The sequence below is a fragment of the Epinephelus fuscoguttatus genome, linkage group LG23 (assembly GCF_011397635.1).
Source record: "Epinephelus fuscoguttatus linkage group LG23, E.fuscoguttatus.final_Chr_v1".
Taxonomy (NCBI): Eukaryota; Metazoa; Chordata; class Actinopteri; order Perciformes; family Serranidae; genus Epinephelus; species Epinephelus fuscoguttatus.
The window spans coordinates 18,748,574-18,775,966 of record NC_064774.1 but is presented as its reverse complement, the minus strand read 5'-3'; the positions used below and the strand labels follow the sequence as shown (position 1 = coordinate 18,775,966).

At 41.0% G+C, this 27,393-nt stretch overlaps 3 protein-coding genes across 4 annotated transcripts in view; 1 reads left to right on the top strand and 2 right to left on the bottom strand.

The window, feature by feature from the left end:
- The window catches only part of rps4x (ribosomal protein S4 X-linked), a 569,691-nt gene that overhangs the window by 166,168 nt on the left and 376,130 nt on the right, over nucleotides 1-27,393 (bottom strand). The window lies entirely within an intron of this gene.
- shroom4 (shroom family member 4) overlaps nucleotides 1-27,393 on the top strand; it is a 123,506-nt gene that overhangs the window by 33,386 nt on the left and 62,727 nt on the right. Inside the window, exon 3 of one of the 2 annotated variants that reach the window (XM_049569278.1) lies at nucleotides 10,747-10,827. The exons of the other annotated variant lie outside the window; for it this stretch is intronic. Coding sequence (XP_049425235.1) covers nucleotides 10,747-10,827 — 81 coding nt within the window. The remainder of the gene's footprint in view (nucleotides 1-10,746; nucleotides 10,828-27,393) is intronic. 2 annotated transcript variants of the gene reach the window in all.
- bmp15 (bone morphogenetic protein 15) lies at nucleotides 1,059-6,021 on the bottom strand. Its single transcript, XM_049569315.1, has 2 exons — nucleotides 5,541-6,021; nucleotides 1,059-3,103 (listed from the first exon to the last, which is right to left on the bottom strand). The coding sequence occupies exons 1-2, from the start codon at nucleotides 5,899-5,901 to the stop codon at nucleotides 2,094-2,096; spliced, it is 1,371 nt and encodes a 456-aa protein (XP_049425272.1). The 5' UTR covers nucleotides 5,902-6,021; the 3' UTR covers nucleotides 1,059-2,093.

Here is a 27,393-nt window from a genome sequence, read left to right as displayed (position 1 = left end):
ATAAATGTTTTCCTGGTGATGGTGAAATTAAACAGAAATTACTCAGGGCAGATTTAAGGTACTTCACACAGTCAGGTATAGGTTGCCATTATGTCTGGAATCAACACCGTGAAACTTCTGCAACTGTACTTAAATTTTCTTTGCTGACTGACAAATTTTGGGAAATACACATATTTTCTTTCTTGCCAAGACATATGTGAGAAAATCAACACCACGTTCATGTCTGTACACTAAATATGACGCCACAGTAAGCAGCTAGTTAGCTTAGCTTAGCCTTAAGATTGTAAAACGGGGAAACGGCGAGCCTCGTCTCATCTGGAGCTAGCCTGAGTGTCAGACTGAAACTCCCAGAACCTTCAGTCTGACATGGCTTCCATTGAAGGCGATTTACAAGGGGGAGGGAATTTGATTTTTCCCTAACCAATCAGTAGAGATCAACGACTCACCCAGAATCTGACGTCATTAGTATCCATGCCTCGGGGGTGCCAAAAACAAGCGAGCATTGCCCGTTTAAAATGTCTCCGTCGTCGTGCGCGCCCAGCTGCATCGCCGTTAAATCCAGTTTAGCAGCTTCCTTAATTTGGTCCTCCATTAACGCGACTAGTGGCGAAATACCTCGATAGCATCGTTAATGTGGTCTGTAGGATCTGTAGCAGTCGCCATTGTTGCTATCCTCACCATTTACCCACCGGCGCACAGCTTGACTTCAGCGTGGTGCTGATTGGCTAATCGCTAGATCCCCGGCGTTCATTGGTCCATCCAGCGTTTGGACGAGATAAATCGCAAATTCATTGACGTATGCCAGACCAGAGATGCAAGCCTACTCAGTTGAGTGGGCGGGGTCTATGGTCTGGAACCAGGCTAATCTGGAGCATTTGACCATACCGCATGATTTTCTTCAGCTCGTCTATATTGGTTTAAAGCAAATAGCAAATAGTTCTAGATATACTACAGATTTTGACAACATAAAAAAATGACAATAAATGGGGCTTTAGAAAACATGCATTTTATTTTATTATTCATCATTAGTCATGATAAAAATTGCATTCATTTCCACTTCAACACCTCTGTTTGTCTTTTTTAACATTCAACAGTTGGATCTTTTTTTCATCCTTCATTTTGTGTGTTTTTTTTCCTAAGACGGACCAGTAGCAGCACTTTCTATCAAGTTTTTTTATAGACCCTTCAAATTATAAATATCCTACATACAAAATGCAAAAGATTGCACACAGCAAAATGCGACGGCACAATACCTTTACAGTTACGTCCAACAAAGCCAACCCCTCGCCACTTAAAATATTTTTTTTAGCAGTGTCTGATTTCTCACAGAGGAACATGGCCTCTAACAGTGACAACACATTATATCCAGAAATGTTTTTTTTTTGTTTGTTTTTTGTTTTACACACAAATACAAATTTAAATGCTGGCTCTTTGTGAGAATCGCAGCCCTGATGTAAAACAGACCAGGTTTTAAAGAATGATACAGAGAAAAAAGGCACATGAAAGAAAGTAATAATTAGATGGCTGTGGTTTGAGGTTAAACATTAAAGATGGATTCTACATGTGTTTGTGGTTCAAATGAGACAATTCACTCAGTTTAGTATTACAAACAAACCGGTGATTACTCCTACATTGTTTTTCCTAAAAGGATGTTTTCTCAATTTTATCAGGTTAAAGTAGAAGTTCAATTGTTAAGTTACTCTGGAGGGTTTAGCCAAGTTAAATTACCACTTAAAGTCGCCCTCAAAGTGGCTTTAAATGCTTCCAAATTCACCAGCTCCCTTTAATCATCAATCTGTACAGTGCGTTAAACAGCTCAAAGAACTATTATTCACAAAAAGAAAAATCAGTAAATAGACACGTCCGCTCATCTGCACAACCCATAGTTCTTCACAGGCCAGAGTTTCATTCAGCAACTGCATTTTAAAGTGCTTAAACAGGGATGGTGAAGATCTGAAACCACAACAACTTCCTCTTTCCAGTCACGAGCTCATTATGGTTAGCCGCCATGCTGTGGATCAAACAAACGACCCATCAAATCTGCCCCCTTTCGTCTCTTCTCTCAGCGCTAAGCATGCTCAAGTCCCGAGTCTTTAGCGACACGTGCACGACTCAGCCACCATGTCCTCCAGCTCCTTGTACTCCACCTTCTTCTTGTGCACAACCAGCACACTCATGGGCATGTACTTATAAGGCACGCAGGACGGAGGCGGGACGTCCCCAACGCCCAGGTCATTGATGACCGTCTGGATGATGGCGTGGTTGGGGGAATGGAAGCCATAAGGAAGCACCCTTGGGCAGTTGCCCTGGCAGAACCGCGGGTTGTACACTGGTGGAGCGATGAAGTAGTGACCCCAGCCAAGCTCGTCGAATGAGAGACGGAAGGAGTGGAGCTTGCAGCGGTTCTTAGGCGTGCTGGTTTTGCGTTTGTAGTTAGGGATATCGGAGATGATGGAGGAGGAAGGGGAGGTGGAGAAAGAGGAAGAGGAAGTAGGGGCGTTTTTCAGAACATCCAGCGACGTATCTTTGGCCTCTGAAGATGAAACGTCTTTGGAGCGGCGCCGGCGAACTGAGGGATGCCACTGCCGTATTCGCTTCATGATGTTTTCCCCTTCAACACCCAGCAAATCCCCCATCCAGTCCTTCACTTCCCTTTCCTCCTCCAGGTATAAAAGGAGAGAAGGGACTTGAAGATGAGGCTCACCTCTCCATCTTTTCCTCCCTCGAAGATGAGACAACCACCACCATGTGAGGCTGCCATCATCTTCAGCATGCCCAGGATCTGTGCACCAGTACTGGGCAGTGAGGGTCAAGTGTCCCCCCGGGCCCCGGTTCTTCCCCTGCTGGACGTGTGCGGTGATGTCCGTTTCCGTCCACCGCTCATGGGGCTCTAGTGTGACAAAGCTCTCTTTGCCCAGTGAGGTGATCTGAGCCCTGCAGCGGGGCGGCATGAGAGCCTGGGTGGGGCTCGAGGCTGTGGAGGAGGAGGAGGAGGAGGAGGAGGCAGAGGATGAAGAGCGGAGATGGATGAATGAGGCTCTGATCAGCTGCTCTGAGGGAAGAGTGTCGAGGTTGTACTGCACTGTGAAGCTGTAGTGGTGGTCTGAAGGGGAGAAGACAAAGCATGAAATCAGACTTTTTTTGTGGTGAATACCTCTCTGACTTCATCAACTCACACCTTCTTAAAAAAGGCCCCGTTATTAAAAAAGAAAACTAGATTTGTTAGTAAAAAAAACAATTTAAAAAAGTAGCCTCAACATTGGTTCATAAGAACACTGTCCCAGATAAAAAGGTGGTCAGGGGTTTATTTGGGACTAAGAAAAGCTGATGTGTTGCCTTCTTTAGAAGCACAGAAATTAGTCAATATATCGTTTTTTTTTAATGATTGCTTTGGCACTATCAGTGAAACTAAAGGCTATTTTTGCAAAACTCTACACACCAACCCCAAAACCTTACACCAAAACAGCAAAATACTTTACATCTCTTGCAAAACTCTTCAAATTCTTTTTAAAAATTGTGCTTTTGTGTCAACACAGTACGCACAATCCAACATTTGAATAAGCACACAAAGCATTAACTACTAAAACATTTGCTTTTTCTGCATAGTGGGTATAACATTAGCAGCTTGTGATTAAGTTTTTTCATAGGTCTACACGTAGGGAACACATACACAGGTATCCAAATGTACTAAGTATGGATGTGTGTTCCAAACATAACACACTAAAAATACAAATTAGGGGTAAAAGGTTGTTTTTTTCCCCCAAAATGTTCTAGCACTCCTAAAACCACTAATATATTCTAAACTAAAACATTTGTGTTAGTGAAAGAGAGAACTGAAAAAAGTTGGACTACGTCTGGCCACCTTTGTGGGTCTGGCCATAGCACTTTATCTACATCACTCGGTCCAATATTCACTTGCACTATTGTCTGAATGTTTATCTGTGGCCTTTTCATAGTGAGAAAGTAGCTCTGATGCCGTATTCACAAAGCTTTCTCATGCTAAGAGTTCCTCCTAGTGACGAAATTCTACGAAAATTCCTAGAACTGTGACATTTTCTTAAAATTTCCCCTTAAAGTTAAGACTAGGTCCTTGTAAAGATACAAGTTATTCACAAAGCATCTTAGACCTTAAAAGAGCTCCTAAGGTGAAAAATTGTTAGGAGCAGAGAGGAGGACTTTAAAGCGACTTAAAAATTTTGTGCGGGGATAATACCTGACGCAATAACGTTATAACACCAGAAATAAACTGATAAACTCTAAGATATTTGAGAAACTGTAAAAATGCAACAGTGCAGCAGTGATGACTTAAGTCTGTCTCAACCTTCCATCAGCAGAGTGATCACACTGACAATGACAACACGGTCACAGTCAGCAGTTCTTTTCATTTCCACTGGGTGTCCGCACCTTGCTGGCTCACCAAAGGGCGTGTGTGACAACCAATCACATCTGTTAAAAAAGTGTGCCACACCTAGCACCGGGGTCAACCACACCTCCTCAAGAAGGTAAAAGTTTCTGTCCCGTCCTTGCTCTGAGAACTTTCCTAAATCACTCCGACAGGACTCCTTACTATTTTTTTTAGGCTAAGTTAGGAGCTTTCTGAGAGTGTTCTCAGAATGTTTGTGAATACGGGCCCAGATTTCTGAGTGAACTCATATTGGAAGGCATTGGTAAAAATATGTAGAGACCAATGTTCAGTTTTGCTAGAAGTGTGTTGTTAAATTACAAACTGAGTGTAAAGCAGAAAAAGTGCATCCAGTTTGGCACACTTGGTAAATGCAATGACTACATGTGTTCATGGTTGAAGAGAGAGTGCTTCAAGAATCAACGTTAGTGTTTAAGCCTTCAGGAATAAACTGTGAAGTATACAATTTAACAGGCAATTGTCTTAAGTCCTATCTTTATAACGAGCCCAAATTATACTTAACTCTGAAGTTAACTTGACTTTGTTTCTCTTCTGCAATCCAACTCACACCACCATCTGCCCACTTGACTACCATGGGTTCTAGAGCCTTCAGCCGTTCTGCCTCCAATGCTCTGCCTCACGACATTCGTACCATTGACTTCCTGTCCACTTTCAAATCTCGTCTGAAAACACACCTTTTCAAGCTGGAATATTTGGCCTGATTTGATGGTGACACACATATTGTGACCTGCTCTGATGATGACTTAATACCTAATATTTATAATTCCAATTTTTGTCTAGTCATTTTATTAACTTTTATTGTACATTACAGAATGTCAAAAGTGGACCTAAATGTAATAACTTTAAATACTGCTAAGTAGTTTGTGAATTTATACCCTTCAATCAATTAAATCTTATCTTAACCAATAAATCCTAATGTATTTGTGATTATACCTTATATTATTGATCTGAATCTGCAAAGTTACTACATTTATCAACAAATTTAGTTAGTAAAAAGTACAACAGTAGTACAAAATAGAATAAAACGGGAACATTCAAGTAAAGTACCTTAAAATTGTACTTTAGTAAGTGCATTTACCTTAAGTTACATTAGTCTTAGTCTAAATCTAAATCTGACCTCTGGACGCTGGCAGGTAGTGCACCGAGGACGCCGTCGGTCTCAGCAGACGCACCGTGTTGGAGCCGAACTTCCGGTGTTGTTTGGGCCTGCCGTCCGGTTCCGCTGCGCTCTGGTATAAGCTCAGCATGAACTGCAGGTTCTGGTCCGCTTTCTGCTCGTCCGTCAGCGGCCGGTGGTGCGCGCCTTTGTGCGCCTTGGAGCTCTGGTGACTCCGACGGCTGCGCCTCAACAACGTGCGGTGATGAGAGGCCATTTCCCGCCCTGACACGACCCCGGAGCAGGTGGAACACAACAGGTAGATGAAACAGGACAGGACGCAGACACGCAGGAAGCTGTGCTTGGTGCGGGTCGCCTTCATGTTTGGTGTAAAACCTCTGGTGCTAGCGAGCTCCACCAATGAGGCTAGAGTAAGCAACCATCCTCTGCGCGGCCGAGGGCGTGAGTTAGGCTCACCTGATCACTGGCCATTTTGGATAAGACAGTCAACTTCCTGAAATTGACGGTGACCCCAATTAAACCCTCGGGTGTGCGTGAGCGTCAGGAGCCACGTGACTGGTGCGTAAAGGTGCGTAAAGTGGCCAAATTTACCTTTTTTGTGATTAATTTATTGCATGTATACACTGTACAGGTTGTTCTATGTGCGTCCCAGTACTTGTTTTCTGTATATCTAGTAATTCCCACATATTAATATGACTGGTTCAAACAATTTTTTGTAACAACTTATTACTAGGTGTAAGCATTCCTTTTAAATGGCTACCCATTGTGCCACTTTCCCCCCTCTCCAGTGGCTCCCTTTAGCTTTAACATAAATAAATAAATAAATAAATAAATAAATAAATACAATTAAAAATTACATAGAAATTAATACCAGTTTTAACAATTTAATTATTTCTTTACCAATGCTGTAGGCCCTAAAGTGATTCTGGCATTCTCTAGTAAATGAATACAATAAAACAGAATAAAATAATAATAAATTAATAATAAAAATTAAAAAATGATATGGAAATTAATAATTATTATATTTTAACATTTTGATTTTCATTTATTATTTTCTGACATTCTCCAGTAAATAAAATTAAATGAAATAAAATGAAATAAAATAAATTTAAATTTAAAAAAAATCATATGCAAATGAATAATGGTTTTTGGTTATTTAATTTTTATTTATCAATACTGTAGGCCCTAAAGTGATTCTGACATTCTCCAGTAAATATAATATAATATAATATAATATAATATAATATAATATAATAAATCTTTGGAAATGAGTAATGGTTATTTTTAAACATTTTGATTTTCATTTATTATTTTCTGACATTCTCCAGCAAATAAATAAATAGAATAAAATAAAAATGAAAATCATATGAATATTATCACTGGTTATTTATTTTTTTTTTTTTAACATTTTAATTATTTATTTATGTAGGCCCTAAAGTGATTCTGACATTCTCCAATTAAAAAAGACGTGTTGCTCTTATGTTGAATTTAAAAAAAAAGTTTTAATATTTTAGCAACTAAAATATGCATCAGTTGTATTCAGCCCAGCACTTTTCCCCCTACATTTTGCCAAATCTCAATAGTGGTGGCTACAGTAGTCTTGTGTCCCTGTACCTTGGCCAGCTATGGACTCCAAACAAGAAAAGTTTTGGAAGCAAACAGAATTTAATTGTAGGTACACCTTAAAAAGTAAGGACACTTTATACTTATTTAAGAGTACATTAAAAGCAACACAACACAATGTGCTTATCTAAATTCTAAAAGGATGCAGTTTACTAAGGTAAAGTTTTTCAGTTCGATGTGGAAAAAACTCTACTTTGGCGCCATCTGGTGGCAGAACAACACTTCCTGCAACACATACAGCACCAGGCTTCACTGTTCATTCTTCTACAAACAAAAACCTGTGTGATAAAAAATAATTTGAAAGATCTTAATGTACATTCTCTACACATAATGACTGCTGACTAAATAAAATACTTAAAAGCTACCCTGTGTCAGTGCCGCATGAGAGTAATTTGTTACTTCCTCTCTTGCATTGTGGTTCAGTTTTTGTATCCAGACTCCTCCCAGACTATATTTGCAGACTGTGATTGCAGTTTTTTTTTAAATATTGTTTGTTCATTCTTGTATAATTTGAAGCCTTAGAGCTTTGGGATCTTCTGGTAAATCAGTTCTCTGTGAGGAGGAGCTGCATAGATGACACACTGTTTCTGTAAAAGAAATGAAAGAAACTCAAGATGGAGAAAACAAACCTGATCTCACTTGAAAGCAGCGCTCGCTCACCACCAACCTAAATATCACAGTTCAGAGTTTCTGAGAACAAAAAACGGGTTGGAAAAGGGGGAAAGGGGGAAAACTGGTTGTCTGATCTGACCAAAACAAACTCCTCGTGGTCTGGATTTAACGTGAGATGTCTGGGCATGTTCACATCTTTGATTCTCTTCATCTTCCCTCCTTTACTTGCTCTTTCTCTCCACACACACAAAGAGAGTCACTCATTCACACACGTTCGGTTAAGTGGCACTGCAGCATGGTGACATTCCACAACAGTGATTATCTACAATCCCAATCATTTCAGTCTGCAGGGAGAGTGTGGGAAAGCTTTAGACGATGGGGGACCTGCAACAAATGGCCATAGGGACACATTTAAGAAGTTAACTAACAAAAAGAAATTTACCTAAAAAGGCACAGGCAACTGTTCAAGCTTAAATTCCCAGAACACTCCACTTTTTTTGCATTATTTTCACACAGTATAATACAGCTTTAATAGCTATCCACGTAGGTTTGATTACAAAATGCAAAGTGCTTGTTTTTCTCAGCTAAATACGGTCCCTAAATTACCATGTATACGATCTGCTCCATTAGGGGTCATGTAAAGCTTACATTCACTTTTAAAAGCATAATAAGGGATAATAAATGTATTGTTGCAATGAGCAAGTATTGCTCATTTTGAGAGCTTAACGGCTTGTTTAAATGTTCCTTAATATGGTCGTCAGAGAGGCAGACTGGTGAGACTGGTAAGGCTTTAGAAATGTGTGGGATGTGATAGCAAATGTTGTTGTTGGCCTGTTCTTATATGTACTGTAGTTGCTGATACAGTAGGTCTGCAGGGCTACAGTATGAATGTATGAAGGCTTTGACAATTGTTTTCACCTATAAAAGAAGGAGAATTAATTTTACCAGAGACCAACTTATTACCACACTGTAAAAATACTCAGTTCCAGCGACTTATTGTGTATTCAAAGTAAAAGTAGGTTATGCAGTGGTTTTCAAACGTTTGTGCCTGAGGTATAGCCTACCTAAGGGCGAGCCAAAATCTCAAGGCACACCTGTATTTATATCTGTGCACAATAGCCTCTATAATTTTATAAATGTTTGTTTTATTTACTGATATCAAAAAACAATTGACAACCAAGTGTTACTCATGAAATATTCATTAACAAAATGACATAAAAATTCATTTTAAATGTTTTAAAATTACACCAAAGCACCAATAATGCATCCATTTAAATGGGAAATAATATAAGATAATGTGATGTGTCACACACTTATGATTCCCTTGTGGAAACAGCAACAAATAAGTTCCCCTTGAAGGTTTTTTTTACATTAAATTAAATTCCAGCTAGAGTTTCCTTCTTTACTGGAAAATTTATTGGCCACAACATACTGATAAAGTCAATTAAATATTTTGTCATAACTTTTTGTATAGGCCCAGTTGAATGTTGCAGTAATAATGTGTGGTTATCACAAAATCCCACAGTACACCTGGATTTGCATCATACTGTATAATGTGTTGTTGTATGATTATTGCTGATGTATTTATTTGTAAGTAGCATTTTACTGTTGTAGCTGATCAAGTTTGAGCTACTAAATATTCATACGAAATAACATGAATGTAAAGTAAATCTAAAAAAAATAAAATGAAAATACACAAGTGCAAGTATCCCAAAATTATGCTTGCTGCAGCTCCTGACAGTGGTGGGAGAAGTAGTCAGATCTTAAAAGTAAAAGTAGCAAGAGCAAAGTGTAGAAATACCCTGTTAAAAGTAAGAGTCCTACACTCAAAATTGACTTTAAGTACAAAAGTAAAAGTGGACAAATTGGCCTATTTCAGAATAATGTAGCCTGTATTATAATACAGAATTATAATTATTGACACATTGATTTGTTCTGCAGCTGGTGAAGGTGGTGCTGATTTTAATTACTTTATATACTGCTGAGTAGTTTTAAAATGTATCCTTCAGGATCAATGAAGTCTTATAGCCTTATTTTTGTATGATTTATAGTTTTGCTGTGATGTTTGCACAATAACCTTCTAAATATGATTGCAAAAGCACTAAAAAGATCTTTCTTCTTTTGGGCTTAAATTCGGCCTATAGTCATGAAATGACCTGATGATAGTTTTTGCAGGGGTCTGTGGCAAAGTGGCGGGTTTCATGTTTCAAATGAGAGGCCAGCCGCTCACTTCTGTTACTGTTATTTGGTTGAAGTTGCCGCCGTGAGCCTGCCTGATGTTCTTACAATACAGCGGTTGTTGCGCCTTTAGCCCTTCCCCCTTCTCGCTTCTCATTGGACAGCTTCAGCCAGAGCCTCTCTGCTATTGGTGGATGTTTCTGTCAATCACATCCCGCTGTTCGAATAGTGGGCGGGGCTGCCTGCCTCGAGTCTCAAAGTTTTCCCAAAGTTTTTTAGCTTTGTCAAGTTAGCAAATGTAACCGGAAGTAGTAGACCTACACGTCAAAATAGAAGCGTTATACCTACTCGTTTTGGGGAAATAAGTGAATAATAAGCTACGGGTATTAAACCATATAATCTGTAGTATAGTGTGTGAAAGTACCGAGCAAAATTAGCGCTGTAAAATACGCTAACGTCTACTTTTCGTGGCCGTTAAACACCTTGACCGGAAGTTGCACCGCCATTTTGGATGCATAACTTCTCGGAGCTTGACAGTAGCTAAAACTTTCCTCCCTCCCCCTCTTCCACTCGCTCCGACCTTCCATCCATCCATCCATCCAACCAGCCGTTGTTGTTGTTAGAGCGGTGATGGAGAAGCCGAGGGACCGCTACCGGCGCCGCTAGCTAGCAACAGTTGAAGCCAGGCTAATAAAGCGACAGAGAGCGGGTGGAGAAGTGGATAAACGGATAAACGGAGCGGAGGGAGAGAATGGAAACGGTTGAACAGCTCGTCTCTTTCCACCACATTCAGGTCCAGTTGAGCGGGGGCGCGCCTTGGGGGTTCACGCTGAAAGGAGGGCTCGAGCACGGCGAGCCACTCATCATCACCAAAGTGAGTTCACCAAATGTCAATTGACATTATTGACACGTGCTTAAAAAATGTGATTTAAGTGACTTTAAACTGCTTGAAAGTGACCCTGGTGTAATTGTTGTCAGCTCAAGCTGCACTATATATCATTTCACCCATCATTTTCTTGATATTTTTGTATTTATTCACACTTCTGGCTTCATATTTGCACTACTGTTCACTCAAACTGACTGTAGGAATTTTATTTTGTAAGGTTGTGGTTGTTGCAACACTCAAGCTCCACCAAAACAGCAATTGTGGTTAGTTTTGCAGGCGTGTGTGACTGCTCTCTCATTCATACGTGCTTTTCAGTCTGCTTGGCTGCTGCTCCCTTTGAATTCAACTTTTCAACCCAATGCAAGAAGTCTGCAAACTGCTTTTCCTGCATCCTCTCCTGTGTTTTTTGACTTCTGCACAGCTAGATCCACTCTTCCTCCTCCTTTCCTGCAGAGAATAAAAAGTTATTGTCCAAAGCTCGAGCTAAATATCCGGACCAGTTGATGTTTGTCAGCTGTCAGTATTAATGCATAAAAAAGCCCTATATAATGTAAAGCAGTGGTTAGGCTCTCAAACTTGGAGGTCAGAGGGGTGCTAAAAGGGGTTCCCAAGAGAGATCCCTGACAAAATGGGGCTCTGTTCATCTTCCTGTCACTTCATTCACTGGAAGGTAAAAATGCCAAAGTGTTGACAGACGACTAAAACCACTTCAGATGGAGTTGGGGGCAGAAATGTGCGCTACAGCAGGGTGTCTGTGGGAATCCTTGAAAAGAATTATTGTTTTGTTAAGGTAGATTCTCAGAATTGCTTTATGCTAGTTTGTCACATAGTTTACAGGTTATTGACCCCTCTTTGCAGCAGCTTACATTTACACAAGCATATTTAAGAATCAGGTTGTTGTGCAAAAACAAACCCAAGAAGTACAGGAGTTGATGGATGTGCAGACTGACATGCAGTGTTATTTCTGCAGAGCTCTAATAGGGTTAATTTCAGGTGTGTTTTGGGGGGGCTTTGTAAGAGATTTAGACGTGACCTCGTCTTGTGCGATAAAGTCGTGGGGGCCGACATTTCCTCCCGGCCTCTTCTCACGGTTCCACGCTGCGGGCGGTGAGTTGCTGGAAATAAGGAGGGTGCCTTTGAATTACTGCAAGTAATTATTGGTGTGTGTTCTGCTGGGGGTGGTCTGTGTATTTGTGTGTGTGTGTGTGTTCAGTCCAGTGCATAAGTAGGCCGGCTGACATCCAACCTCTGCTCTCCCTCTCAGTCTTTCCTTCACTGTCCCTCGCTCCTCGCTCTGTTGAAAAGTCGCAGCGGCGGCGGTGTAAATGTTGGCCGGTATACTTCTATATTCACCACAGCACCACAGTGGGGGGAATGGAAAAGCCTGGCTCAGTCATCTGGAAACACACACACACTAAGTCACACACACAGTAACACAGCCCCTGGGAAAATGTGACTGGGACTGCTAAAGGAGATAAAAATCAAACTGTGTTCTGTGGCTGTTTTGTGTCCAGTGGCTAGTTAAAACACACACAATAAAGTAGCTCAGGCGGTGAGTGCTGGATGGGAAAATGGGGTGCAGAGAAGTGTTTAATGATTAAGTGTTAAGTCCTTGAAGGAAAGGGGAGAAAGATAGGAATATGGATTGACGGTAGAGCTGAGATGTATATTTATATGTGTGAGTGTGTGTGTGTGTGTGTGTGTGTTTTAGGTTTAGAGGGTTTCCTTCAGCCTCCACACAGAGGTTTACTGTGTCTGTATGGACCACATCTGAATGCAGCCATAATCCCTCACTTAAGAAAGAAAGAGGGACGAGGTAAGAGCTGAGGACCTCCAATATGGCTACCTAGGAGCACATACAGAAGACTGATAATGTTTCTAATTCATGTATTTCCAGGTTTGAGTTTTAACCATCACATTGTGTCAAGCCAAAACATTATACCTAAATCTACATACCTTTTGTCACTTCATCCTTTTTGTGCTGGCACTCTTTTCTAATTGTCATGGCTTCCTCCAGCAATGGATAATGCTGCCAGACTACCACTGTAATATGGCGCCGCATTTACTTTGCAGTGACTCCCAATCTGATTTCCACCCACTTGACCGCCTTATGCTCATGTGTAACTTTCAGTAACAGTTCCACCTCACTGTTAGTACGAGCAAAGAAATCTCTGGTCTTACTTTTCGCCATCTTGGTAGTATTTTCTGTAATTAAGCAACTACGTGCAGAGAAGACAGTCTGCTTCCTGTTTACACTGGCACGTACATGCCCAGTGTACTTCAATGGTCAAAAGTGTTTTCAGGCCTGTTTGAATGGAGGGAAACACCCATATTTTCAGAGACTGTAACTTAAGAAATGCCGTTTAGAATTGAAAAGTATTAGTTTGGCTGTGGCCATAGTGTGGATCTTCTTTCTACTGAGATTTATGCCAGAGGAGTGTCATTAGGGGTCTAGCGCTGACAGTAGTTGATCAGTTGATTAGTCGGTTTTCAGAAAATTAGTCCCCAACTATTCCAAGAATCAGTTAGTCATTTATAAGCCTTATATCAGGCAAAGTGTTTGAATTGTGGCGTTAGCAGGCTAAGCTAAGCACCCTGGACCCCGTTCTTCCTAACGCCTCAAGTTCTTCTCCCATGAGACGTCTTAAGGCAGGCCAGATTGGATCTATATAATCTCTCCAACAGGTTCAGGATCTGCAACAGGGTCTTCTACTAGTCAGAAGTGTCCAGAACAACTAATCAAAAATGTGTAACTTGCACCCCTGTATGATACTCTCACAGATTTATATCAGGTTTAAAAAGATTGTTAAAGTGGCCTTTTGTGTATATCAGGAGCATATCCTTGAAAGAGTGAGTCTGCTGTTTTTTGAAGCGGTCATGAAACATGCATGAGACATATAGTGCATAAAAATGTGCCCGTTGCCCTCTCAGGATGTGCATGTTTTGGGGGAGTGTGTGTGTGTGTGTGTGTGTGTGTGTGTGTGTGTGTGTGTGTGTTTGTGACCCTTTTTAAAGTGTGTTCACTGCTGGAGGGGGGAAGGGAGGCTTTCTAGAGTCTGAGACAGCAGAGGGATATAAGCCATTTGGTCAACATTCCTCTGGGAGCATAACAAATTACCACTGTTGGGTGTGTGTGTGTGTGTGGATGGGTGTGGAGATTTTGCACATGTGTGCGTTCATACCTACTACATGTGCAGTGCTCATAATGATCTGAATATCTGAATGGAATACTTGTCTTCTGTTCAGCCAGTGATCAGCTGTGCGATGATACGGTGAGTTTAAGGTTTTATCTGTCCAGTCAGTCATTAGCTTGGCTACTCAGTCAGCCATTCAGTGAGTCAGCCTATCAGCCTGTTGGCGAGTTATTAGCCGGTCAGTCAGTCGAGGCTTAACCATGTTTTATGACAATGCATATAAAGGTTGTTGAGGTGGCGTGGAAATAAGAGTGCATGTTTATAGACTAAAAGACATGATGTAACCATGCTTTAAGGGTAATTTATCTTTTAAAACTCTACCAGTTGTCATTTCCATGTGTTTTGTGACATTTCTTATGTCCTCTGTGTTAAATGTGGTTGTTGTGATGACAGAGCGTTGAGTTCCACCCATTGTTGCGTCTGACAGAGCAGCTGCTGCTGTTGAACTGTCAGCTCACTTTCGTATGTGGTTTTATGATGTACTGTGAGCTCTCTGGTGATCTCTGCTGAGGACATTTTTGTGTCTCCTCAACAGTTTTTTGGCTGCACTGTGGTCCCAGACTTTTAAGGCGGGTGCTCCCACGGGACAGTTTGGCATCCAAAAAAATGTGAATCAGCCTTTGCCTTAAAACCTCCAAGATGGTGTTGCTAAATTTCACTGCCCCTTCTCTGCAGTGATGAGTCTAACTTAATGCTGTGAATTTAAGAATTAATCCCAGTTGTTTTGATGGATCCCAGTTGCTCGTGTGAACTGTCTGGACTCCAGACCTCTGCGGACCAGACGTGTCTGCTATCTAAATGAACATCAGAGTCTACATGTTGTACAAGAATCTGTCTGAGTGGGCTGAAGCAGAGCATGGTCTGTGTGCTGCTGTCATTATCTTCATTATTTTCATTTTATGTCTTTATGTTATGGAGATGAGGGAGTTGTTGTTATTACCTACAGTTTGTCCGCAGCGATGTTTTATAGAAGAGATTTTATACAAAGATCGGTCTTAGATATGTTTTGGATGTCAAAGAAAAAAGGAGGTTTCATTCTTTGTGATGCATGCTTGGCGCATCTGTGAGGGTGTCTGCATAGTCAAAGTGACACCACACCATCGGACACACCCCTTTTGTGGGAGTCCTGTGCTGAAGAGTTTTTGATACACTGCTACTTATAGTTTGGGACAGTATTGGTGTTCTGCAAGGAGAAACCTGCAAAGAGTATAAAGGCCAAAACACACTGGTGGCTAGATGTGCGTTGGCGCTCCAAGACACACCGTCCCGCGGCACTTGATGCCAATGTCCTATTTCTAGCCTCCCCGCCCCTGGAATTAAATGCATTTTTCCATCACTCGCTTGTACATACCAGCTCCCGTAGCAACTCCTTTTCTCTGCTCCTATGGCAGCTTGACTCTTCTCCTCACTATGGATGCATTACAAGAGCTCTGTTGATCTAGCTTTGTCCCATGTGTGATGAAAACTGGATGAGAAGAGACTTGCTGACGAGGCTGAGAAACATCCAGAGCTAAACGACTCACAATCCTGTCATTATAAAGACAATTGCCAAAAAGATACTCTCTGGCAAGTCGTAGCTCTGGAGATCGGCTCTTCAGGTTAGAAATCCACTTTAAGTAGTGGGTGTCCACACATGATTTTAAGCTAATGCATAGATGAAAAATGTACAGACCTTACAGTAACAACAACTTTGTGTGGTTGTCCAAACTGTGCTTACTGACAACTACTGTATGTAATACACTGACTATGGAGAACTACCCCTCATTACTCTACTGCAAAACATCAAAACTTTCCCTGAAAACAGCATCTTATTCACTTTTCACATGAAGAAACAGGTCCAGTCTGTTCCGAGAGTATTAGCTGACCACTGGCTTGGCCACTCCTCGCTAAGTGCCACACAGTCCGTTTTCCTTGCGGTCCACATGTTCTATAAAGCTGGATTCATTGCCATTTTTATTCTCCTCTCAGTCAAACCGCCAACAATGAGCCCATCTCCCAGGCTCTCCAACCACTGAAACCAACAGCGCACTACTGACCCACAATGGGAGGTAACTTTGGTTGTTTGTGATGAAAACTTTGACTGAACTGAACTCCTTATATTTTCTTTTTTGTTTTTGAGAGAGTAAATCATTGGTATTTCTTTGAATTTTGGGTTATTTCTTTGGTGGTTGTTAGATTGTGTGGTTTCCCCCACTGAAAATGTCATGTGTCCTTTATATGAACTTCTTTGGTGGACGTTTTAGTTGTTAGGTAGGTCTTATGATGTACTCATTGGATGAATGGCGATGCAAATTGAGAGAGTTGTATGAGTAGTCAACTGGCAATACATCCCCTTGATTTGAGGTTAAGTTTCTCTACAAGTTGAACAGCAGAAACAGGATTTAGCATTAGCAAATGTCGAGGTATGTAGTTCAAGATCATTAAGCCTGTTTCCACTGAAGTTCCTGGTACTATTTGGGGGGCAGGAACTACTACAGGAACGTCCTCTCGCTCGGCCCTCTCAACCGCCGTGTTTCCACTAAGAGAGCGGAGTAGGAGGAAGGTTCCTGTAAAGTTACCGGGCTCTGGATGTGATGTAATCGTTGCGCGACCATTTTGACCAGGGCGACGTAGGGGCGTAGGGACGCCGTTAGCCATTAATGGTGTCTGTAATAAATCTAGTCACGGTCCGCGAAAAAGATATTTTTTCCAGCGGATGTCTTAGTTACAACATGATTGAGCTAATTGGAGTAGTTTAATGTCGTATCCGACAATGGGAGGCTTTTAACAGATGACGTCCTGATGTTAGCTTTGCTGCTGCCGTTAGCTGTCCCTGTCAGCTGACGCTTTCATCAAATCACATCGTGATTTCCCAAAACTGAATAAATACCACACATAGCAACACAAAACTGCTTTGCTAGCTCAGTCATGTTGTAACTAAGATATCTGCTGGAAAAAATATTTTATTCACAGACCGTTTATTGAGTTATTACAGACACCATTAACAGCTAACGGTTAGCCCAGCTAATCTACGATAACCATGTTATTAATTACAAAACGTCACATCCCGCCTTGAGTATATCCAATCAGCACCAAGTAATCCCCAAGCCCCAGCCAGGAGTTTCTCAGGGCCGTTCTGAGTACCTACTCCGAGGCAGGGACTAGTTTAGCCCCTGTAAAAGTTCCGGAACTCTGTGTCTCCGGGGTGATTCCTGCAGTGGAGACACGCACCAACGGCCCCGGCCCCATAAAATTACACTGAAGTTCCTGCGGTGGAAACGGGCCTTTATATACGAGGCTAAACTTGATAAATATGTACTGTTGTCTTTTGCTGCAGGATTTTGAAATATCTTGGTGCGCACGTTCACCTCAACTAAACTCAAACTGCTCCATGTGGGCATTGATGATGTGGATGAACCTCCTGTTTTCTATTTGTGGCTTAAAGGGATTCTTCTTCTTCTTCTTCTTCTGCTGTTGGAAATCGGGCCATGTTTCTTGTGGGGGGCATTCCAGCAGATGTATGTTTGAAAACAGTCTGGAATTTGATTCGCCCAGAAGAGGGAACAAAGATGGAGACGATAATCTCTCTTTCTGACTTTTGTCCTGCTGTTGACAGTAACAGAAATCAGGGGATTGTACAAAAGAATGTTTTGACATGTGGTCGAAGGTATGCAACCAAATGTCTTGGGTTGGTAAACAGCTGTGTGTGTGTGTGTGTGTGTGTGTGTGTGTGTGTGTGTGTGCGTGTGTATTGCTTCCTACATTCCAGTGAAGGTAGCCTCCAGTAGCAATCTGCTCTGCAGGGGGTAGATGAGGATGCCATCAGATAGAGATGCTATTGTCTCTACTGTGTGTGTGTGTGTGTGTGTGTGTGTGTGTGTGTTTCCATGTCCTCTGCCCTGACTTGCTTCGCTAACTGCCCTAACAAACCAAAAACATATGTTGTGCAGCAGCATAGTACACAATAGAGCATATTGATGAGGGAGACGGAGCCTATTCATGTTTCTGACTAATTATATTAAGTTTTGCATAAAGAACAGGATGGGAAATGGAATAATTGAATCATATCAAGTCATTTATGAAGCAAACATGCCAGACATTCACTGGTTCCAGCTCCACACATGAATGTTTGCTTTTTTCTTTAGTCTAAACTGAATGTCTTGGGGTTTGGATTGTTGGTCAGACAAAACAAACAATTTAAATAAGTCACGTTGGGCTGTGGGAAATTGATGCAGATTAATCAAAAATAAACGTAATTATAACTTGCAGCCTTATTTCTCAGTAAGTGTATATTTTGATGCACAGTGTGACCTTTAAGCTTAAACAAAAAGCTGTTTCTGCTCAGGCTCAGACTTATGCCTGGCCCACAGTGCCTGCATGATCAGTGCGTGACAGCTACCTTGCTGCTGTGGCTCACACGTGTGCAGTGTTTACACAGACAGCGTTGCTGCTGCAGTGCCACTGCAGAGTTGCCTGCTGCTGTAATTACTGTATTTCCGCAATTAAAAGGCAGTACTTACTTCATTTATGGAGCCGTGCAAGCCACTGCATTGTCAACAGCACTGTCATGCAAACATTTCACAATAAAAGGCCTTTGTGTTAACAGAGATAGGGATTCTATCCAGGCCTTTTATTTTGAAATATATACCTTGATAGTGAAACTGTTTATGGGTATGATAACCAGATTGTTGAGTGTTTGTTTGAAGATACTGCCCCATTCCCATTATCAGTCCTAAATCTCTGACTCCTGAAGACCAGATTAAATTGCACTGTGTGTGTGTGTGTGTGTGTGTGTGTGTGTGTGTGTGTGTGTGTGTGTGTGTTGGGGTGGGGTGGGTTGGAATGTCTCTATCTCTGATCTGTGGAGCCTTTAGCTGTTTCTTTTACATCTGCAGGCACACACTGAAATACCAACCTCTCTCTGTGTACAGCAGCACACTGACCCTCAAACTCACACCACATTTATATCATGTGTGCTTGTAATGTGTGTGTGTGTGTGTGTTTGTGTGTCATGGAAAAAGTGAAGATAATATGAAAGCTACATGGGAGATGTCTGTCATAGCTGAACTTTGTTTTGTCTTGTATTTAGTGAGCGGTGTGTGTGGGGGTGTAGAAGTCCTGACCTGAGGCTGCTGCAGTTGTTATTGTTTTTGTCCGGCGCTCTGCATTTTACCCTCTCACTGGGGGGCAACACACACACTCACACGCGCGCGCACCTCAGCCATGTTTTCTTTTTTTCTCACATTACACCAAAATTGCATCTTGATGCGCTGGAGAGCAGCCTTTTGAAACCCCTGTAGGGTTTTGTGTTCTGCTGATTTGCAAATTTGACCTGCAGTTCAGGGTTTCCTCCTGAAACAGCACTGGTGGAGGTGATGTGTTCAGGGCACCCCCCATAAGACTGTTTTTTTTTCTCAACTCAACAGCAAGACAAAATAAAAGAAACTGAAAGCAGGGATGGATTTTCTCTCAACCTAAGAGTCCTTTAAGAAAAGGACTTTTGGGATGTAAAGGTCTCCGCATGCTTGAAACAGTGTCTGACAACCCCTCTCAGGAGGATTATGTCTGATCATTTTTTTAACACACTTTAGTTGTTAGCCAGATATGAATGTGAGAAAGTGGACACATTTGAACCCCACTCATTTAAAAAAAAAAATACTTGACGTGTGTAGAGAGTTCCGGATGAATGGAAGATTGAGGCATGTAGGGAGAAAGGGTAGACCCACAGGTCACTGTTGTGATATTGCGGTGATCGCAGTCGCCCTAATTAACATACAAAGATTCGTGGCCGTGATTCATTTTGTGTTGTATTTACTCCAGACGCTAGCTAGCCATTTCACTCTTCCACTCCAACGTAACAACATATTGCTGTGATAAATTAAAATGCATGTCCGACTGTTATGATTGCATTAAAAATCAACTTTTTAAACTCAGATTTTATATAAACTTGCAGTATATCCCTTTTCTTACAGTATTCCCATATATCGCGATATATTGAATTGTAACCCCTGATCGTGATATACATCGTATTGCCACACTCTTGCCAGCACACAGCCCAAATCTCTTGTGGTAGATTGTCTTTCTAATATCTAAGGAAAACACAGAATAACAGTGTTGTTGTACATTCAGTCCTTGTTGTCTGACGCTGTAATAACATCTAAAGACTCTGTTTATCCTGTTCTTTTAATCCCACCTTGTTCCCAGTTTCTCCTTATAACATTTTCCACCAACCACACTGCAGCTATTACGTGTAACGTTTAATGACGTTAGAAGCCGTTTCCGAGCTATTATGTCAGATTAAGCGAGGCTGTTACGGGGCATAATGTGTGTGTTTTCTGTGCGTCCGTGTTTATATGTTTACAGTTTATTACAACGTAGCCATGCCCCAAACCAAAGAATGTACCACACACACTCAGACACACACATTCCACCATGCAATGTGGTCCACTCTCGTGGCTATCCTGGCACGTTGACTCCAGTTTGTGGTCTAAAATGACACAAAACTCTCTTTGTTTACTGGATCTTCTCTCGTCGCCGTCCCTCCCGTCTGCTCTCAGTGGCGTCTGAAGGAAACACCCTTTCATCCTTCCCATCTCCCTGACCTTGTCAGGCGATCGGGGTAACTTTGGGGGATGTAAAGTAGGATTCTGCGAGTCAGAACTTCCCTCACGTTCTCTTCTCGTTGGAAGTGGGACGAATGGAACCTCTGAGTGGGTAACCAAAATTTGTGGGCGCAGGGTGGAGGGGGACTGTGGGTGTGCTGCATTTCTCGTGGTTAGGATTTATGAGGAGTTTGCCCAAATTGTTTATTCATCCCTTGGGTTTGAGTGACTTTGGTTGGATTTGGGTTTCTGAAAGCTGATTAAAGCTGCTGATAATCGATATTCAATGTCTCCTTTCCTTTAAATAAGAAGGATTTAGTGTCTGCGTCTGGGTTTTAATCTTTGCATACTGACAGAAAGCCTCTGAAACAGCATTTCTGACCACTGTGGGCTACAGAAACTCCGCTGAAATGTAGACTAATTGAACAATGTAAACATGAATACCTCTATGAAAGTTGGGAGGCCTTGGGATAAATGTACTGCCCCTAAAAACAATAAGAAAATATGTTAAACATCTGAAAATGTGCAAAAACGTTGGTTTTCATTGCAGGTTTTGCAACAGTTTTCCAGGATGTTTCCTTCTTTTTCAAATACTCATTACCTCTGCAGAAATGCTTCTGTTTTTTAAAGGAAAGCATGTAAGGACAGGAAAAAAGGCACAAATCCTTGATCAGTTTTTACCCAGAAAAAATAAGTTAAAGTTCAAACAAACCTGATTAAGCAACCCAAGTGAGCATGAAAGAGTCATCTCTGTCTAAGACATCCGGAGCTTTGATTAAAACATCCAGACTGAGCTTGCGAAAGATTGGCGATGGTCAGGGTGTGATAGGGCTGGATGGGAGACCGAAATGTAGGAAAGATGGATTGACTGGGACAGACAGATGGATAGAAATGTAAGGAGCACAAAGGAAGATGGTGGATTAAGGAGGAAAAAAGGTGAATGAAGAGAAAAGACCACAACAGGATGTGAGATGCATGAAAATATAGGAAAAAGAAAGATGAGTTGATTGGAATAGAAAAGGGGGGGGGGGGGGGTTAGCTGCCTTAGCTGTAGGCTGATAGATGGATAATAGGTGGATGGAGAGATAATAGATCAAAAGAGGACGTGGGGGGAAAAGGACAGCCAGGGAAGGAAGAGTAAAAGGTTTCAGATGTCTGGACACAGCTGCCAGATTGATGCTTTCCTGCCTTTTTGTCTGCATTTATGAGTCCTTGAACACATCGGTAGCTGTGTTTTTGCCTCTGTGGGTGACTTCAGTTGTATCTCAAAATCGGAAAATCCTCATAAACATGGTTAATGTCTTTATTGTTAACATCCTTGTTTGCTACATAGTTCTCTGCTTCCCTGGCTTTTTTTCCATTGGTCACATTACTACATTTTAAGTGTGTTACAATCCACCTGTTTATGTGCATTCATTTGAACTTTAAAAAACTTAGGAGAAAGTGAATGGAAACACACTTAAGCAGCGAAGAAATCAGGTTTTACATGAGTCATGGGAAACCTCCATTTGACTGAAATTTCCTATGAAACTTAAAGGAATACTTCAACCCCCACATGATTGCTCGTACATGAGCTACTTCCCTGTGTTATGTTGAATTCCTGAACAAAACTGGCATGCCTCTGGTGAACGAAGAATCCAAAAACTGAGAAAATTCTTTATAAATTAAAAAACAGTAAAACTACAGCAAAACATCTGTTTACAAATTCTCACGCAACTCGTGCAGTATAATCAATGTCTCATTTATCCAGTCTTGGTTTTGTCATTTGTCAGTCATGCTAATATTTTTAGCACAAGCCTATGGCATTTTGCATTATATAAATTAGCCTTGTGGCTAGCAGACTTTTCCTCCACTCATATGCAGCCAGGGACAACAGCAACATTTAACAAAGGCAACGTTACAAAATTTGGCTCCATTACAACTCACAAGTTTCACTGACAAAACAACTGTTTTACACTAAACACATTTTCCAAACAAATATAACATGCTAATGTTATTATCATCAAAAAAAACACTGCTCCTTAGTGCCACCAGTGGTTGAAATCTCCACAGGGTATCTTAAGCTAAAATTAAACAAGAGGTCTTATTTATTGAGAGTAAAGCACTCAAACTTAGTTAATCTGCTTCCCCTAGTCTTTGTCCATGAGGTTTTAATGCACTGTACTGACAGTGGCCTGGCAACATCAGCAAACAATCCCGAAACTGTCATCACATTTTGATTCAATTGTTGAAGAAAAAATAAATATAAATAACCAAAACTATTTGAAGCATCGCTCATAATAAACTCCAGAGGCTTTAGAGCAAATAAACAAAGATGTAGGAATGTTAGGCAATAAAAAGGTCCTTCCAGGTAAATTTCCTTATGTGGTTTCTGTTTGTTTTACAGTGGCAAGTGTTAATTAGAGATGAGTGATGTTTGTGTACTCATAAAACTGATAGCCCTGTGCAGTAGCTTCTAAAATATGTCCATAACTGTAAATTAACTGTTGTTGTTTTAACACTGATGACAGTTTTGGTATGCGGCCATCATTTAAGATAATTGTTGTCGACTAATGATCAGTTTCACCTATAAATAAAGATGTAGAGAAGCACTTATTTGCCTCACAGCTGGCTATATGTAGATGTAGCAGGTGCAAAATTGTGGTGGATGTTATAAAAAGTCGAACTACCATTTAAAAAAGGCTGAATTCAGCCTGATATCAGCATCTATTCCACAGATGGATTTTCATCGCTAAATGTCAGATACTTTGAACAATTTTGGGCCTCACCCTTTCCAGTGTGATACGTTATGACTCTCATAAAAATACTTGAATAGAAGCCCAGATAAAATATGGAGAGTTTGAAAGCTGGCACGGCAGCTTTGATCCGACAGAAAGTAAAAATACGCACAATGCGCCCTCTCATGCCTCCAGGCAGATCTCAGCGGAGAGGGCAAGGTCGTTCAGTGCACAATAAGAAGTTAATGTTTCACCCGTATGTCAGTGCGTGTGCATTTGTGTCTGTGTGAGATAAAGAGGACACACACACACACACACACACATGCATGCGCACTCACACACACATATATGACATTGATGGATCAATCCTGTCTGTCACCAGGTCGCTGCCTTTTAACCTCTGCTATTGTCAGCGCTGGTCACCGGATCTAATGGCTTCCATACTCCACCAGAAACACACCGCCAGGGGTGTGTGTGTGAGCGTGTGTGGACACAGTATATATTTCAGTTGTCACACACAAGAATTGAATAACCATTAAAAGATGAAATAAGTAGCTTGGGGCTGAGCTATAAGACCTAAAATCCATATAATGACACATGGTCACATTTACTTTAAAGAAAACTCCAGTGTTTTCCAACCTTGGTCGTACTCTCACAATCATGGCTATGGGTCATGCTAACTTGCTACTTAGACAAGGCAACATATACAGTATGAAGGCAAGCAGCATGATCCAACGAAAGCTTTATAAATAAATTGAAATTAGTTGCTGTGGATTTAGTGGTAGAATGGTAGCAAACAAATAAAAGCTTTGTTTAAGAACAATACTGTATTTGTCCTTTAATGATACTAAATTAAATTTTGAGCTTATTTTATTACATCAGTGCATTTTATTTCCTTTCTTGTGATGGATTATTTGTGATGTTTGACCTAATTAATAACAGTATGAGCAGTTCCACAGACGCCACTGTGAGCTGATGATTGGTTAGATGTCATTTAGTTTTGTAGTTTTTCCTCAGCTTACTTGTAATGTGGGATTTAAACTATGTATTGCATTTGCAACATGAGTGAATATGGGCTATGCAGGATTTATACTTCTGTGTTGAATTGAAACCATACCTATGCCTTAGCCTGACATGTGCCTCCCCAAAAATGTAACTACATGTCCTGGCAATGCAGACCTCCTGTCTTTTTTTTTTGCTAGCTGAAACCATTTTCCTCAGTGGAAACAAAGCTTTTATTTACTTTAATTTCACAGATAAGAAACGATAAATTGTGAAGACAATAAAGCCTCCACAAAAATAGCATTTTAAGTCTTGTGTGTGATTCATCCTGGCTTCATATGAGCAGAGGAAATCGCCACTCATTGCTAGGCTAATTTACACAACATAAAATGCCATAGGCTTGTGCTAATAACGTTAGCATGTTGTATTTGTTTGGAAAATGTGTTTAGTATAAGACAGTTGTTTTGTCAGTGAACCTTGTGAGCTGTAATGGAGCTGAATTTTGTAACATTGTCTTTGTTAAATGTTGCTGTTGTCCCTGGCTTCATATGAAGAGAGGAAAAGTCTGCTAGCTGCTAGGCTAGACTGATTAGGCAGTGACAACATGTTGAAAGATGCTAAGCAAGCTATAGGCTTGTGCTAAAAACATCAGCATCTTGTATTTGTGGGGAAAATGTGTCCAGGGGTGGGTGTTGAGTCTTTTATTTCTTTTATTTAGCTTTTTAGTCTGTTGTCTGTTTCCTCCAGGTCTTCTAGGTCAACTGAAATTTGCTTGAAATGAATTTGTGTTGTAATGAACACCCAGCAACAAATATCCAGTAATGGCAGCTATATAAATATTCAATGTGGAATCTGTTGTATTCATTAGGAATCTAGTATTGAAAGTCAGTGACAATGTTATGTCTGCTGTATTTCATCCAAATATACCTTCATGTACAATAAACAATCCTCCAAAGATTGTTTTCTCGTTTCTGAACATGTAGCATTGTTCTAGATTAAGTTTACCCAATTGCATAACCAGCATAGTTTCCTCTTGTGTTTATTTGTGTTTTCGTATGTCTCTATTAGCTTGACGCCTTTAAGTGTCCTCATAAAACCTCTCCGAGTTTAACTGTTTTCATTTGTGTGTTTGTGTCGTCCCCATATCAACCCTGAGTGCTCTAATCCAACCCCAAAAATGGACTTTTTCCCTGTTGGTGTGTACATATACACAAACCTCGGTGTGAGTACATGTGACAAGGAGAATATCACACTGCCAGAAAGTGTGTATTGTCTCTTTTCTGTGTGTGACAGAGGTGAAGTGTCACTGTTTGAGTGTCAGGCTTACGGTGGATTAGAAAGACCCAGTTGTGTGTATGTGAGAGTGTGTGGGGGTGGTTGTTGTGGTGTATTATGGGAGTTTGAGTGTGTGTTTTTATGATGGATAGACATGGATGATGGTTTAGGGTTAAGGTCTGACAGGTTGGCGTGTCTTCAGGGTCGGGGGCTTGCTGCACTCCTTTGCAGAGCATTCTGGGTAGGAGAGGCTTGATGTGACCGACAGCTCGACGTCTGTAATAAGGGGTTTGTTTTCACAGATTAAGTCAGATTTAAATGGTATTACTGGAGATTAAGGTGGTAAGCACGTCTTTCGTGTAAAGCAGTTTGGTGTCTGCACTGGATTTCCCAAACATCACATGTCAATCAAACACTGTTTAAGCCAGCTTTTTAGTTGTAAAATCTGCTTTTACAGGCTCGTCAAATTTAAGAAGCCAATGATATTAAAAATTATATTAAACACTAGATTTTCACGAAATCTTTGCTCATTTTACCCTCCTAAAATTTTATTCTCTGAATCTTGAGGGTACAGCTCTTGTGGGCGTTCATCATGGCACTTAAACACATGATGCATCCAGCCTGTTGTGCTGAATATGCTGTCATTGTGCCGTGTCCTCCTAAATTTACAAGCCGTCCAAGTCGGGGGCTGTTTGAGCAAAGTAAAAACAAGTATTTCTACATTTGTTGGCACCTCTTCAACCAAAAGTGTTGGGGGCGCGGGGGGGCTTTTTAATTTGAATTTAAAATATTTAGTCTGGTCCCGGGAGTGCGGCTAATAAAAATATACCAGCGAAGAGACCCACCAGATCGCGACCGCAGCACATTTTGAATAATTGCTGAAAATATTCTGGATTCAAAACAAATGCAAGAAACCACAGAGTCGGCGAGAGTGTTTACATATGTAAGGTTTGTGTGTAAGTGGAGGAATGCTTGAGTTGTCTTTAATAAATGTCAAGTGGACACAACAGGGCAGTGCGGACAGTGAGGACAGTATTGTTCCTTATTTTATGGTGGGTGAAGTAAAACGTGCGACTGTGAGGAGACCACCGGTCTATCTCAATGAAGGCGAGTCTGTCGGAAGAAGCCACGAGAGGCAAACAGATTGGGGAATGTAAAAATACGGAGAGGCATTCCTCCTCTGGATTTAACAAAACACACTCTGTTAACCTGAGAGAGAGGGAGAGGGGACTGATGTTCATGAGCGAGTGAGTGTTTGCTCACATGTTGGTGCTCATCCATGTGACTGGACCACAGGATGTTCCTGTGGTTTCATGTTTGAAACTCTGGACGGTTACTAATTAGTCAAGAAGACTGATTAGGCAGTGACAAGATGTTGAAAGATGTTAAAAAGTGCAAAAGATTTTTCCTTCCCTGCCTCCTTTACCCTTTCCTCCTCTCTTATCTCCTATTGATTAATTTCAATTTTCCCCCCTCTCATTTCCATTCCTTTCCTTTTCCCTTCTTTCCTTTTCCCTAATCTCCTCCCTTTATCTTGATTTACTCCCATTTTCTTTATCCTTTTCTCCATGTATTCCTTCCTTTACTGCCCTTTTCTTTTCCCCACATCTTCAGTCCTTCCCTTCCTTACTTGTCCTTCCTTTCCTTTCCTTTAATTTCCTCTTTCCCGTTCTTTCTTTTGCTCCATTTTCTTCTCTTTTTTATCCCTTACCTTCCTCATCTCTAATCATCTACCCTTTACTCGTCTTCCCTTTCCTCTCATTCCTGTTTTCTTTTTTCCCTTTT

Coding starts and splice junctions, on each gene's coding strand:
- bmp15 (XM_049569315.1), bottom strand. CDS start 5,901: ATGAAGGCGACCCGCACCAAGCACAGCTTCCTGCGTGTCTGCGTCCTG. Junction 3,104..5,540: donor CTACCTGCCAGCGTCCAGAG/GTCAGATTTAGA, acceptor TCTCCCCTTCAG/ACCACCACTACAGCTTCACA.